At 41.5% G+C, this 16,238-nt stretch overlaps 1 protein-coding gene across 1 annotated transcript in view; it reads right to left on the bottom strand.

Moving 5' to 3' along the window:
• myo7aa (myosin VIIAa) overlaps positions 1 to 16,238 on the bottom strand; it is a gene marked incomplete at both ends in the record, with an annotated part of 99,242 nt that overhangs the window by 12,568 nt on the left and 70,436 nt on the right. The window contains 7 exons of the mRNA XM_083984952.1: positions 122 to 312; positions 1,480 to 1,649; positions 3,651 to 3,777; positions 4,105 to 4,222; positions 6,576 to 6,743; positions 10,721 to 10,948; positions 15,692 to 15,865. Coding sequence (XP_083841078.1) covers positions 122 to 312; positions 1,480 to 1,649; positions 3,651 to 3,777; positions 4,105 to 4,222; positions 6,576 to 6,743; positions 10,721 to 10,948; positions 15,692 to 15,865 — 1,176 coding nt within the window. The remainder of the gene's footprint in view (positions 1 to 121; positions 313 to 1,479; positions 1,650 to 3,650; positions 3,778 to 4,104; positions 4,223 to 6,575; positions 6,744 to 10,720; positions 10,949 to 15,691; positions 15,866 to 16,238) is intronic.

The raw sequence follows: 16,238 nt of genomic DNA on the forward strand, positions 1-16,238 counted from the left end.
GTGTGTGTGTGTGTGTGTGTGTGTGTGCGTGCAGCTTTCTCCTTAAAAGAATGAAGCATATTTTTGGCCGACAAAGAGGAGTTTCTATCTGCACGTCACGTACTGTAGAAACCCTTCTCACCACTATTTCTTGTTGAGGTCGAGCCATGGTGGGCAGGACATAGACACAATCAGCTGGGAAATCTCCCCTCTGATTGGTTCGTTCATTGATGCCGTGTGTCCAACCAGAGTTGAGGACCTGCTCCCCAGTGTCCTGGTCCAACAGGATCAGGTCTCCCTTCAGGAAGCTCAGGAATGTTGACTCCTCACCAGCTGGAGGAAGAGAACAGACAACAACCAAAATGAAAACAATGAAAATGTATTCCAACTGTCACAGTGTTTGATGGGAATCTCTGAACTTAGAACTTTTGAATATATTAAAGGGATAGTTCACCCAAAATTCAAATTTCACTCATTATCTACTCACCCTCATGTCGACTAAGGGCTGTGAGAATTTTCAGAGTCCTCCGTGCCTTCTCTGAGTTACAGGGGGGTCCGCGCAGCAGTATTTGTCCATATAATGGTTGTCAATGGATACCAACTTTCTTCGTCCAAAAAGACACACCAAAAAACATCCAGATACCTCCATACTGCTCGTATGTAATGTCCCTCTTGTATTGAAGCCCCGACATGAGAAATGGTTCCGCCGATCAGTGCAAATCACACAAGATTTGCACTGACACAGGAAGAGCAGTGAACTGAGACACTGGGAGCTTCCGCTACAAACAAGCTTAAAATATAGACTTATTTAATTTTTTTCTGAACAATTTCTCATGTCGGGGCTTCAATACAAGAGGGACATTACATACGAGCACTATGGAGGTATTTGGATGTTTTTTGGTGTGTCTTTTTGTTACGAAGACACTTGGTATCCATTCGCAACCGTCATATGGACATGCACTGCTACGCCGAGACCCCCTGTAACTCAGAGAAGCCACGGAGGACTCTGAAACTTCTCTTTGGACGAAGAAAGTTGGTATCCATTGACAACCATTAGATGGACAAATACTGCTGCGCGGACCCCCCCCCCCGTAACTCAGAGAAGGAACGGAGGACTCTGAAAATTCTCACAGCTCTTAGTTGAAATGAGGGTGAGTAGATGATGAGTGAAATTTGAATTTTGGGTGAACTATCCCTTTAAGGAACAAACTACCAGATAAACCAGTCCTCAACAAAAAAGAAACAAACAAAAAAAAAACAATTCTCTCAGTTACAATGTGGATCAAATATAAATGGATCTGAATGGTTAGTTCTACAAATATCAGTCTGTGAAAAACAGTTTACATAGTTTGTTTCTAGCTATTCCTGATCTAGTTGCTGTGTGCATTTCACTGTGCAGTTTCTGTTTATTTCCTACTTAAATGTATATTTTTATTCTTAATTCTTAAATAATTATTTTTAAATCCCCCTCACAATAAAAACGTGATCCTCAGGACTTACTGGGGTTGGGGTTATCCTGCAACGCAACCACAAACTTGGACCTCTTCCTCAGGCCTTCCAGGAAGGTCACCACCAGGTCACGGATGTCTTCTGCATTGTTGGAGGTGAAGGTGTACTCATCTCCTTTGATGGTTGCCAAAGTGAAACTCTGACCATGCAACTTTCCTCCCCTGAAACAGGTCAACATACATACAGATAAATAATCTTTCACTGCATTGCACATTGCATTTCCTGATTTGACGTTTCCATCGTCAGGTCAACATTATTTGTCAGTGATATGCCTGAAAGTCTACACATTACTGCTACTACAACAATAAAGCAGTTTCCTGATGTGACACTGACGTAGTCAAGGTTTGATGGATGACTTGATCAGGGTCATTGTTTTGTTTAAAATCCGTTAACCCTTTGATGCGCAACAATCGAGTGAGTTTTTTTGTGCTATATCTTTGCGAAAAATGTATTTCATCATATAGCCTAGTATTCCAGGTATTCCCCAATTAACTTGTTTTTGATCATAATACATCCTTATTTTATTTTTTACTTTTTCACTTTTTTAATAAAAACACATTTTGTATCACTACCCCTCTAATGCGCAACATGGGTCTAAAATGACCCACATTCATTTCCAATGTGATTTCATGCTGAGTGATACTGTAGTTTCTTTGCTGTAACTTTTGAAATCTATCTATTTTATGATTGAATGTTCCAAGTATTATTTAATATATTGTTTTTTATTAGTGGGTCATTATTTCCATTTTTCATTTCTTACTTGTGAACAAAAATGTCTCAGTGAGTGGACCAGTTGAAAAAACAAGCATAGCAAGAATACTTTAATTTGAGCATTCCCTCACTATCGATACCAACAGCAGACCATTGTTTCCTTGATTACAATAATGACTAGTCATTACTTGTCCTTTTTCCCCATTAATAGCTCTGTTGACATATTCTACTGTGGTCAACAGCTAGCCATCTAGCCATCTCCATTGACTTCAGTAAATATTCTTTTTTAAGCACATATAATCATATTTACTTGTTTTACAATTATTCCAATTTACCTAAAGAAACATTTGATGACTCATTAAAGATAACTGTGCATAATTGATAAGGTTTAAGTAAACCTTGAATAAGTAGCTACATTACTTGTCATAAAGGGAAATACCTTAAAGCAGAAGTAAGCGATATATTTGTGTTAATATAAGTCTTAAATAGTTCTATCTTCCGACAGCAATCACTTACATAGAGTGTTTGGACCGAAACACGGGTCTGTCAGTCACTCTGCTCTGCTCTGAGCCGAGGAGAAAACTTTTCTCGTATCCTACAGTTTTTATCCAATGAGGAGAGAGAACGGCATGAAGGGCTGTGTGTGCAGCCAAGGGATGCGCGTGAATGTGGTGACGTAGGGACGAGGACTGTTATGGTGCGTTCAAGGCAGCCCGTAACTCGCGTTTTTCCGACCTGTGAAGTTGTACCAGTTCGATCTGGTACGAGTTCACGGGTCGGAAGTTACGAGTGGCCGTTATAGTGACTTTCACAGGGAAAACAGGTCGGAAAAACACGAGTGGGTTGCCTGGAACGCTACAAAGTCGTAAGTTGTGACTTGAAGCTGTAATTTACGGTTTCAAAAGCCTGCCTGGAACGCAGCATTAGCCAAAACGACCGGATCGCTTACTTCTGCTTTAATATTAGCAAGCTAGCTAACTGTTAACATGATGACATGTTCTAGCTGGTGACAACAATAGAATAATGTAGGCACCAGCTAGAACATGTCAACAGCTACCTAGCTAGCTAGCTGGTGACATGTTCTACTGTAGTTAACTAATACAGTAGAATGTAGAAATGTCAATAGCTAGCTAGCTAACTGGTCCACTCTCTGAGACTTTTTGTCTGTTTGTTCGTAAAATAATAAAGTAAAAATGGAAATGACACCCTGTACTAATTAAAAACAAGATACTTGGAAGATTCAATCATAAAATATATTGATTTTAAAAGATACTGCAAATAAACACTCACCCAGCATGAATTCACATGGAAAATGAATGCGGGTCATTTTAGACCCATGTTGCGCATTAGAAGGGGTGTGCATATGTTGTGCATCAAACAATTGAGAAACAAACAGTGATCTCCAGCTTCAAAATCTCAACTCAGTGGCTCCAGATCTCAGCTTGCTTCACCTGCTGCTGGAAACTGCAGATATCTCTGGGAAGGAGAGCTCCAACAGGACTTGCTCCTGTTCATCTACAAAATAAACTCCAGTCCAGTTGACGGCGACTATCAGGTCGTTCTTAGGCAAACTGGGACCTGGAAGGCAGAGTGACACAAGAATTCACTGTCACAGAAAAAAACACAAGGGCTTGATTATTGATACAACATAATTACCAATCCTGTATTTTATAAGGCAGATCGTTAATAACAGCAAATATAGATCAGTGTATTCTTATGAAGAAACAAAGTGATCTAATAGAAAGGAAACTGAAGACTGTGATTAAATGGGATTAGTTAAATTCAGTTTATTGAATGATGTAAGCTTCTTTCACCAAGGTGAAGTTCAGATTGATCTTCTCACCTCTAGAGGTGTTCTGGATAACTGGATATTGTGTTAAGGTAGAAAAGATTGTGGGCATTTACCTGAGAATTTGAAAGCTTCGTAGAAACGAGAGAAGAGTAGAGGCCACTTGTGACGAGCAAAATCAACCACTTCCTCCTTCACCTTCTGAGGTTCAAATCTTTTCTGGGTGTAGATGCCCTGAATGGACCAATAGAGACACAAAGAACAAGTGGCTTTAGACTACACAACATGACATAATATGTAACACTTTACTTGAATAGGTATTCATAAGATTGACATAAAACTGTCATAACCATGACCTAACAGCTGTCATAAACATCAATGAATACTTATGACAGCTGTCGTTAAGTGTCATTCGGTAAGTTATGTCACTTTTGATGCAAAGTTGACATTATTTGAGATGTCCTTGTTATGAGAACTTGACATCATTTTTAAAGTTTGGCAATTAGGTCTGCTATGATAGGTTAAATTGTCTTTATGTCAAGTTGTCATAACAAAAACATCTCAAACAATGTCAACTTTGCATAAAAAGTGACATAACTTACCGAATGATACTTAACGACAGCTGTCATAAGTATTCATTGATGTTTATGGCAGCTGTTATATCATGGTTATGACAGTGTTATGTCAATCTTATGAATACCTATTCAAGTAAAGTGTTACCATTTGTTTGAATGGAAAGTGAAGCTTCATGTGTGAACTGGACAGAGGAGCAGCGCTGCCTCAGGGCTCTGTGTGTAAGAAAAATGTGCAATATGTATGTGTGTGGGATACTTTTTTTTTTAAGAGTTTAATTTATTGTCTATTGCTGCCGTATTCATACTTTTGAACCTGGGATTGCAACCAATTTCGTTGTGCTTGCACAATGACCACAATAAAGTCTATCCATCTATGTACACAAACCTCATTTACATCAATAAATAAATGTTTTACAATGAGCCCATCGGTCTATATTCATTTACAGAGGGAAGTTTGGTGCAACGTGCTTGTTTTTTCGTGCTAGTCCGTGGCGCACAGCTCCGTAAAGTGTTCCTTCACGCTAGCGTGGCATGGAGAAAAAAAAAAAAAAGTGGTCTTGATGTTCAACCTGCACTTCAACACATGTCGCCTGGGTTTTGTTATTATTTCTGTTGGAGGATATAAGCAAGGTGCCTTTTTTTGTGCCAAATTTGTTCTTCACAGGAGAGAAACTTTGTTTAAAGAAAATGGTCTTTGAATTTAAATATACTTTCTTTATGTTTATTCTACATTCATTTGATTATTTTACATAAATAAATATTTGTTATAAGCTTCAGTCAGTAGAAAAATGCAATTCATTCATTGACGATCAAGTTTATGTATCTCCACAGTGAAACATAAACTTATTTAAAATCCTTCATGCATTGTCCGATTTGCTTGAAACTTCACATGTATGATGATGATATATTTTATTTCCAAGAGTTTACTGTAGTACTGCACTGCAGGCGCGTAGGCAGGAGTGGGCCTGGCTGGGCCAGTGCCGCCCACACGAATCACTGGCCCGCCCGTCCACGTTTCATAAGAAGAACATTTTAATTGATTAAATTAAATTAACTGCAGTTAATCGATCGTTTTCAATGGGAGTTGTTCTGTGAAATATAAACAAACAAAGCCGACAGACATGTAGCCTAGCGGATCTCTGTTTAAAACGTTGGTGCAGCGCACTGAGCACACAAGGGAGAGAGGAGGTGAAAAGAGACAATGTTACCTGTTGTATACTGGACTCAGCCATGTAGCACGGTCGCTAAAACACCGAGACCAGTGAGTAGGCTATAACGAGTCAAAAAGCTGCAGACACTGATAACTGATCACTGCCTGAAGAGTTTGAAAGTAGCCTCTAACTTCATGAACGCAGCTCAAACAGACCCGGTGCTTCAGCATGGTGACACTTTGATAAACAGCGGATCCGCGCTGGTTTACAGTAGCCTATCCTCCCGTATATCAGCCGGTCGCTACCGGAGCTTAATTAAAAACTTTTTTTTTTAAAGCGCTCCTCGCGGTGGAGCGGAGTTTCCTCTAGCCTACTCCAGCTGATCAGCTGACATGTGGTCAAGACGTAGCTACAGACCTCACAGTCACAGGTGCATTTCATTTTTATAGGACTTCAACCTCAGAGCTCTGTCCTCAGACTGTCCTGACCTGTCCCTGAACATCACACAGGGACAACATGGAGCTGCCTGTGTGATTGGTTACTGAGTTTTACTGTTTACATAGTAAGTTAAATACAGTTTATCATCATAGTGGCAGGAAAGATCATTTCATCTGTATCTATCAAATATTAGTGTTGGTCAAGAGCAAGTTACAAAAAAAAAGGAAAAAAGTTGTGCAATAAAATGGTTAACAGTGATGTGCGCTAGATGAAATGCACTGTCCTGAGAAAAGATGGCCCATCCAATTTTGTACTGGCCCACCCAAAATTAAAATTCTGCCTACGCCACTGCTGCACTGATGCCTTTTTGAATGATGAATTAAATACAAAGACATTGATACAATTTGTTCAAGAGACAGGCACCTTTTTGTGGGCAGCCATGATGAAATGAGCCCATTTCTCCACCGTCCAGGAAGTGCTGATCTCTCTGTCAGGGATGTAGGAGGGAATGAGGCTCAGCAGACGCTCCAGAAGGATCTCTGAACCGTAGTCAACGTAGTACTGCTGAGAGGCCAGCTCTGACAGGTCATCCTGGGGAAACACACAGACACATACTGCTAAGGTGGGTCATGATGATGCATTTTGTTTTGCATGTTTTCTCCTACATGTCATCGGCCAAGTGGATTTTATCAATGGAGGTTGTATGTTTTAAAGGGGAACTCCGGTTTTTTGACACCTGGGGCCTCATTTATCAAACAGGGTGTAAAAGTGCTACTAAATCTTGACGTACGACGAAAAGCCAAAAATGGCGTACACCCAAAATATTTAGGCCTACACCCTTTTCAGATCTATCAAACTGTGCGTACGCACAACTGCCTGCAATTTCCATTGATAAATCACACCGGACCCAAGAAAAGTGCTGACGTGAACACGCCTCATATCCTGGCCCAACACAACCATATATGGTCAATGCAAATCAGTACGTGCATATTAAGTAGCCATGTGCACTCTGGAAACGTGTGGAATGACGTCAGTGGAAGACGGTGAAGACAACAGACGGACGGAGAGCGGAGAAAGAAGCGGAATTTCTCTGAAAGCGAGATACACGGTAACACTGCAATATCAGTCAGAAACATCATCTTGCATTGAAAGGCTACAATAAAAACAAAAAACTCCCAAATCTAAATGAAACAGAGCAGAAAGAAGAATAATTTTAGATTATGTCACAAATAATTTAAAGCAGGTTTTCCACTACCAGTTATTAGGCTACTTTGAAACATTCTAAAACATTGAAGTCCACCAGTCTGTGACTTTTCCTAAAATGATGTTGGGCAGCACCCTCCTTTTGTTAAATACAATAAATACTACATTTAGTCATGAATGGCCAGTGTTATCATCATGTCAGCTATGAGCTCAGCTACCTTGACTCGTCACCCAGGGACAGGGGTGGAGCAGTGATTTTAAATGTGGGGGTGTTCCAAAGAACGGAAATTGAATTTCAATTTGAATCACAAAATGCAATTTTTAATCACTATCACGTAGTTATCACGGTGGATTTACCTATGGTACGACGTTCCTGAAAAAAACTCTGCACTTCATGGCTGGATTGAAAACTCTCTCGAAAAGATATAATTGACCTAGCCCACCTTAGATCGTAAAAAGAGTAAGCTTCCAATCAGGGTCCAAAACTAACTTTTTCAGGCTGGTAAGTGAATTTTTTTTACCAGTCAGGCAGATCATTTACCAGCCAAGCAAGTAAAAATTGCATTCAAGTGCTGTATATTGCTATCAGTAGGCCTATTATTTAACGTGTCATTTGGGTCTTATATGCGATTCTCAATCAATATTTTAGTAGTATGCACTAATACTAGCAATTAGGGGTGTGCAAAGCATCCGGAATTTGTATTTGTTGAGGGGGGAAAGTATTTCTATTTGTATTTGTGTTCGAGTAAAATTCAAAATAGGTGTAAAAATCCATGTTTTTTAAGATACACTTCTAATTCTAATCCATTATGAATCCCACCACCACCTGCTGAACAGACAGAATATAAACAAATGAACTATCATTAGGCTACTTCAAAAAATCTCTCTCTCTCTTACAGTTGTTTAGGATTGTGTGTGGTGTTTTTAATCATATTTTTATATATATATATATATATATATATATATATATATATATATATATATATATATATATATATATGATAATTAGTTTAAAAAATATTTTTATCAGTAATTTCTTTTTTTCAATTACTAGACATTTAAGGCGACCCCATCTGAATTCCAGGCGACCCCACATGGGGTCCTGATCCCAAGGTTGAAAAACACTGCTCTACTGTCTTTCCTGTCTGCTCTCAAAGAGTGTGTGTGTGTGTGTGTGTGTGGGGGGGGGGGTAATGTAGTGTTGATTCTCTCTCTCACACACACACACAAACAGGCGCGCGTGCACACACATGTTCTCAGCGGTGAGGTCCGACCAGAGCGATTGACATGTGTCCAACCAACCCAATCAGACGCGCGGGTTCGGAGTCCGGACCGAGAATTAAAAGTTGGACCGCGCTGGTCCGTGCTTCAGCACCGTGTGTCGGGCCGCGTCTGGGTTTAATTAACACGGGGATAAACAGTCAGCGCCGCGGTCACCGGAGCTGATCACTGCCCAAAGCAATAAGAGCATTTTTTTTTTTTTTACCTCCGCTGACAGAGATGGTGTTGATTTGAGGGGGCGGTTTCCTCTGCATTCACTCACCGGTGAGTTGAAAAAGATGCCTCTTCCTTTTTAGCATCTTTGCCTCCTCCTTCTTTCTCGTCTCTTCTCAATATTGTTCACTTTCAGTCACCGGTGAGTGACAGAAGCTCTGACTGGCACGTAACCAAAGTCCGTCTCTGTGACTTCAAATTTCGCGGGCCGGCGGCCGGGTCGCGGACAGCGGTCTGTGATTGGGTGAATGCCCGTTCAATTCGACCACTGCCTTTTCATGCAGCGTAAGGAGGCTGAGGCTGAGGTGCGCTCCATTTGTGTATGCTGGTGCACAGCGAGGGGTGGGCACACGGGTTTACTATTGGAAAATGTGGGGGGGATGAAATTATTTTGCTATAAAAGTGGGGGTGTCGAAACACCCCCATCCCCCACGGGTGCGACGCCCATGCCCAGGGATGACGTCATAGACATGCGCCGCAAAAACTCTGCTGATTGTCCATGCTGTTTTACGCTCGGCTGAGTCGGTTGCACTACAAACATGGTTCTCCATGGTCTATTTCCACTTTGTCCAAACAAAATGACTAGTTTGTCAAAGTTCAGCTTCCACAGGCTTCCTTTGGACTACCCAGAGTTACTAAAGCTCTGGCTTGTTGCGCTCAAAATGGATACGAATATTGAAGTGGAAGAATTGAGGCGGGCGAGTCATCGGGTCTGCAGTGCTCACTTCGCTCCAGAGGACTTTATTCCCACGAAGCCTCAGAGTAGCCAGACATACGTATATTTATGGAGACATCAATACGTGTATCCCCTGGCCTCAAGTCCCACTCTGAGCAGCAAATACATTCCTCTTCTGTTGCCATCGGTGAGCAGTGTCCACAAGAGCACCGCCAGTTCGCAGCTCTTCATGGACGTGCAGCGGTTTCTTGTTCTTGGGCCAGCTGTTTGGCTCTCTGCCTCCGCATCCTCCTTTCATGATGATAACACTGGCCATTCATGACAAAATGGAGGTGAAATGAGGGAGTTTGGCAGCAGATAATGTCCTATGTAGAGGCTGCTTTGCCTTGGCCCTCGTGCGCTGCGGTCATGATCGGTTGGATCTAAATAACGTCCGAAGGACTCCAAGCTGCACTACAAGTGTCTGTGTGAGTATATGAGCATAATTACACCTAGAAAGAAGGTCCAGCTGTCAAAAAACCAGAGTTCCCCTTTAAGTCTACATGGTCTGCCTCCTGTGTTAAAAGTCTTTTTAAAGGGATAGTTCAACATTTTGGCAAATTGGCCCATTGCCATAATCCCTATAGTCATAGCAGTAGGTTTGTTACCTTTAATTGTCGATGCAAGCTACTTTTAGAACGGCGGAGCAGAGCCGTGAGCTGCTCAGAGCTATGCTACGGAGGCTAAGGGAATTTCTTGGTTTCCCTCATCACACTCATCAAATACACAATCCAACAACTCCACAACGCTTTCGTGGACAAGTTGTGACCTGCACATTCACCACGCTATGAGATAATATCGGAACGTTACGAAACGGAGCCGTTTTCGAGGTAAATACAGGGTAAATACAGAGTCTGCTTGCTGAAAAACTGTCCCTGAACGCAACGCGCATCAGCGGTTTTGCATGAATTTACCTCCATACTGCTCGTCTGTAATGTCCCTCTTGTATTGAAGCCCCGACATGAGAAATTGTTCCGCCGGTGATTTGCACTGAAAATTCTCCCAGCCCTTAGCCGACATGAGGGTGAGTAGATAATGAGTGAAATTTGAATTTTGGGTGAAATATCCCTTTAAATGGTTTTTTGGGCCAGTGGAAAAGGGGTATTAGATTCCCAAAATATTTGAGCTGGAGAAGAAAACAGAAAGCTGCAGTCACCCTGTCACAGCGGTATTCTCCAAACTTGACCCCCCTGACAGTCTGTTGGTAGATGAGGTTGGTGGCCACCAGGTCATCAGCAGGGCAGTGCCACGGTGTGAAGATCTCCTTCCTGAAGAACAGCCTCCAGGGAGCGTTCCTCTCCTGGGCTCCCTGCTCCTTCGCATACTGCTCACACTGGGACACGGCATCCATCACATGGTCGTTCCCACTTCCCAAAGAGGACACCTGCAGAAAAAGAGGAATCATTTACTGCTACTACTGACACCACAAACATCTCTCATTGTGTTAAGTTTCCTTCAACACTGTCTGTCAAATATTCAGATATTTATACAGCCCTAATGTAAATTGTGGACTTTTTAAATTATAATATAGTCCATTTATTTATTTATTTATAACAAAATACTTAATTTTATTTATATTATCATCAAGGACTAGTTTCAGTTTGACACTTTCACATTTGTTGGGTCCTAACTACATCAGGCTCTTTATCAAGTCCTGCTTCAGCGTTTAAAGGGATAGTAGCATTTTTTTTAAAGTGGGGTTGTATGATCTACAAATAGCCCCTAAGTACTTTAATTGCAGTAGAAGACTCTCTGCACTCCTCCCGTTAGCAACGCCAGCCCATAGCCCTGCCCAGAGATTTACAACATACAGTGTTGTGAACAGACCCAAAGAAACGGCCTATTTTCACGGCCTAAAAGAGGTTTTACCTGAAAAAAAATACACAGTTCCATTGTTCGCTATAATATAATTTTTTCCAGCCCTTCAAAGTGCAGGAAAAACACAGTTTTTATTTGGACCTAACCAACTCACGTATCCCTCCGCCCAGGGTTAGCGCCCGCCGATCAGCAGTTGGTTAGGTCCAAATAAAAACTGTGTTTTTCCTGCACTTTGAAGGGCTGGAAAAAATAATATTATAGCGAACAATGGAACAGTGTATTTTTTTCAGGTAAAACCTCTTTTAGGCCGTGAAAATAGGCCGTTTCTTTGGGTCTGTTCACAACAATGTATGTTGTAAATCTATGGGCAGGGCTATGGGCTGGCGTTGCTAACGGGAGGAGTGCAGAGAGTCTTCTACTGCAATTAAAGTACTTAGGGGCTATTTGTAGATCATACAACCCCACTTTAAAAAAATGCTACTATCCCTTTAAGGTAGAAATAAAGGCTAAAATGCCAAATAATAATAATTATAATAATCACTCAGAGAACAAACACCGTATACTTGTCACCTGTCTAGTACAGTGCTGTGAAACACAGGCTTGGTTACTTTTCCCTAATAAACAACCTGTACGTTTGGATGGAAAAACCCTAACCCTAATCCAACAAACATTCAAGTTTATATAGATTGAAGTTGAAAAATATGTATAACAGTGGGTTCACACCGGGCACGAGTAAAATATTCGCCTTGCTCTGCTCGCGCCAGTCGGTCAAGTGGTCAAAACCTCACAGGAAGGTTTCCTGAACGTCAGGCACATAAATGCAATAAATAATCACAATAACCACTATTCAATGTAACTATCCCAATCAGAACATACATTTATATCTATCTACTGTTCCGTCGACTCTGATGACAGATCAAAGGCGGTTGGCACACCGCACGCATAATGGAAACTCGACCTGACTGAATTAACACAGCAGAAACTGTGATGCAAACTGCACTTGGCTTGTGCCCATAGACCCTGATCAATAACAAGTGACAGATACATAAGAATAAAATGAAAAAAAGAATGGTCAGATTGTCTGCTGGCTATGTACTGTAGTCCAGTACCTCTGCAATACAATAAAGATTTTTCTAGATTTGAAAATGATTGCAGAAATTTGGGATACCGCAAGGAAACAACTTAAAAGCAGTGGTGTGCAGTCAGGGATAGCAGGGCCAGCACTGCTAGCCCTGTCAAAAATGAAATAATTATTTTTTTTCATAATTAAAAAGTGATTCTGAAATGTGTCTGGAGTCAATTACTTGTTCAGTATGCAACTTTATCCAGAAAACGATTGGTTTTGTGGAACTCAAATCTCCTATGTCCTATCAACGCATCACAGCTCCGTTCCTTGGCTGGGGCCTGGGGCCAGCAGTAGGTGCATTGCTAGCCTTTGGTCGAAGCTGGACGCTGCTATTGGGTTAAAACGTTGAGTGACAGTATCATCAGCCAATCAGATTTTGATGTGTTATTGACAGAACGCCCTAGGGCCAGCAGAGTTTCTAGTGCTGGCCTTGGTGTTGTCATTGAAATTAGCCTGACTGATTGGCCCATGGGCAGCTGCGTGATGACGCACATACAGTAGTCTGTTATTCTGGAAAGGTGATGGCGGGTGATTTAACAGCAAGATTTTGTGATATGACTGCGGACCTTTGCAGAAAAAAATTGATTTTTTTGCAAGACAGACGCCTAAAATGGATGCTAACTCAAACCAACAACAGCTTTGTGTGGCATAAGGTGGGAAACTATGGTACAACTGGTTGACAGCTAGCTCGGAGCACAACAAGCTGTTCTGATGGACATGTCCACTCTTCAGTACAAGCCGTGGTGATGGGTGAGTGCTAGTTTTAGGGTGTTACTGCTGGCCCTGACTGAAAGGCCACCGCACGCTACTGCTTAAAAGAAAATACAACTTGGATCTGTTCATTTTAATGAGGAAAAGTTACAACTTTGGGTCGGGTCCGGGCTATTTTTTGGCAAATTTAGGCTAATTCTGAGCAACAAACAGGAAGACAGGACAGATGACCTTATAATTTTCACTTTGCACCAGTTGCGAATTGAACCCACAACCTCTGGAACCAAAGACCGTTGTCTATCGCACTGAGCTAATTAACAAGTAGCAGTGCTACGGTGGCTTCACAAATTGAGTAAGTCATTCACTGTCGTGCAGGCAGATTTGAAACCACCGTAAAAAGAGGTAAAACTCTAATATATATTTGTTAAACATCTGCTGTGATTCTAAGGGCGTATTCACACCAGGAAAGTCTGATAGTTCACTTGCTTTGGTGCGGACTACATTTTTTTTTACTTGGTGTGGTTTGTATTCACATTGCATTTTTTCACAAGCGGATCAACTTTGTAAACAACAGCACGTGTGTCCCACATTCGCTCAATCATTGGATAAAAATTATCAGCGGTATCTTCCACGAAAAGTGGTCCTGAATGCGTTTCTTGCTGCCTTTTCAGTTTGGTAGTATTTCCAGTTGCACCTGTCCTGTGCTTATTCATCACTTGGAAGCTATGCGGCCGTTACGCAGCAGCAGTCCCCGTGAAGGATGGTCAGACAACAAACACACACACGTCTGCATGTGCGTCTGAAGGATGGTGCGCAAAAAAAAGAGAAAAAAGGACGGCACAGCAAAAAACAAAACAAAAAAACATAATCATTCTCTCAGGATGTCGCGTTGCCGATCGTCATTTAAGCCTAGTCACATTTATTTCTGATAACGGTTAGCCTATTAATCGGATAACGACTTAATGTTATCAGTTTAAAAAAATATATTAAGAATGTGCATCCTTAACGGCGACGGGTGCGTCTTCTCCAGCATCTGATAAATGTTTTCCACTGACCAAATATCAAAGAGGCAGCGTGTCTATCTGTGCTCCATGTTGACCCACGGCTCATTGTTGATCATTTACACATTTTCTGACAACAACAGAAGCCTGTTGAATCCAAAAAGGCACTTGGATTTTGCATTTGGTTCGGTTTGCATTCACACCGTACGCGAATCGCACCAGGGTTCGTTTGGGACTCTGGTGCGGACCAAACAAGTGAACCGAGTCCCAGCTGCAGAGGTGGTCTCGGTTTACTTGTTTGATCCGCACCAGAGTCCGCTGGTTTGTATTCACACCTCCCCAAAAAGTCCGCACCAGAGGAAAAGTCCGTTTTAAGCGGACCAAACGAGCCTGGTGTGAATACGCCCTAAGATTTTGTACATTTGTTTCACAAAGACCATCTGGTGTTTTAGTCAACTCCCTGGTTGGGTCTTGAACCCACAACCTATAACACCAAGAACCAGCTCCTAACTCAGTGAGCTACTTGTCTGGAATTGAGAACTGCTGTGTGTCTTCTCAAATAGACTCAGGGAGTCAATGTCCGGGCAGCTGTTGTCAAGGCAGATTTAAAAAATGGTCAAAATGTCACAAATTCTAATATCTAAACAGACATCTGGTAATACATAAATTCTATCTTGACAGCATGGAAATGTTGGTGATTTGTTTTTAGCGATAAGCATTTTGCTTCTCAAGAGAAAATCTGATGTTTTAAAATGTCACTCTTACATTGACTCCAGTTCAAAATTCAAAATGTTCTCAAAAATTCAGTTTTTGAGATAAAATTCTGATATTTTCCAAACTTCATCAACCATGACTCCAAAATATTCTAATTTTTTTTCAGGAAGATTGAACATGTATTTAGCAGGAATTGGATGATATATGTTTTCAGTAGTGTTTACAGTCAAACGTTTTCATGCACTGTAGGCTCAATTTTTGATTAATCAAAAATCCGAGAAACAAGTTTTGTGGAGGACGGTCTGGAGATGCTCTGTAGCAAGTTTGGTGTCAATTGAGCAAAAATTGTGGGAGGAGATACATTTTAAAAGTTTTACAGTTATTGAAAAAAACTGAGTGATGGACTTCATAATTTGTAATAAGTTTAAGTGGACAAAAGTTTCAGCGGTATCTGATCTACATTGTGGTGAAGTTTCAAAACTGTAGCATCTACCGTTGGTTTGGTAGGAATTTTTTAAGTTTTTAAATTTAAACGCTTATTGTGCCCCCCCTAGGAGGGGGGGGCACATGTCCTTGGAGTTGAGTGAATCTGGCATGGGGTTGGATGTTTCTGTAAAGTTTGGTGAGTTTTCGCCCATGGGAAGTATGACTTCCTTGGAAGAAGAAGAAGAATTCCTAGGAATACAATAGTGTCCTGGCAGCTGCGCTGCCCGGACCCAATGAATTAACATTTTGAACAGTGTGTGTGTGTGCCAACCTTGTCAAACAGAGCAATGTAGAGTGAGAATCCAAAGCGGTCTCGCAGGTTGACTTTGTCAGACAGGGCATTGCAGAGCTCTTTGGCCGTGGTTGCAGAGTCGGTCAGCAGCGTTTTAGTCGTCCCGTCCATAAACGTCACTGGCAGCATGATCGGCTTCTTTGACTTTGTGGCCTGGATAGAGATTTCACAAACTGACTTTTGGCTTTGGTTCCAACTGTAAAGTTCCAGTGATGTGAACTGATGTGTCGCATTGTTTTTAAATACAATACAACATCATTCAGTGAACATTTTGGCAAATTGGCCCATTGCCATAATCCCTATAGTCATAGCAGTAGGTTTGTTACCTTTAATTGTCGGTGCAAGCTATTTTTAGAACGGCGGAGCAGAGCCGTGAGCTGCTCAGAGCTACGCTACGGAGGCTCATGGGATTTCTTGGTTTCCCTCATCAAACTCATCAAATACACAATCCAACAACTCCACAACGCTCTGGTGGACAAGTTGTGAGCTGCACATTCACCACACTATGAGATAATAACACAACGTT

This window comes from Trachurus trachurus (assembly GCF_905171665.1).
Source record: "Trachurus trachurus genome assembly, chromosome: 13".
Classification (NCBI taxonomy): domain Eukaryota; kingdom Metazoa; phylum Chordata; class Actinopteri; order Carangiformes; family Carangidae; genus Trachurus; species Trachurus trachurus.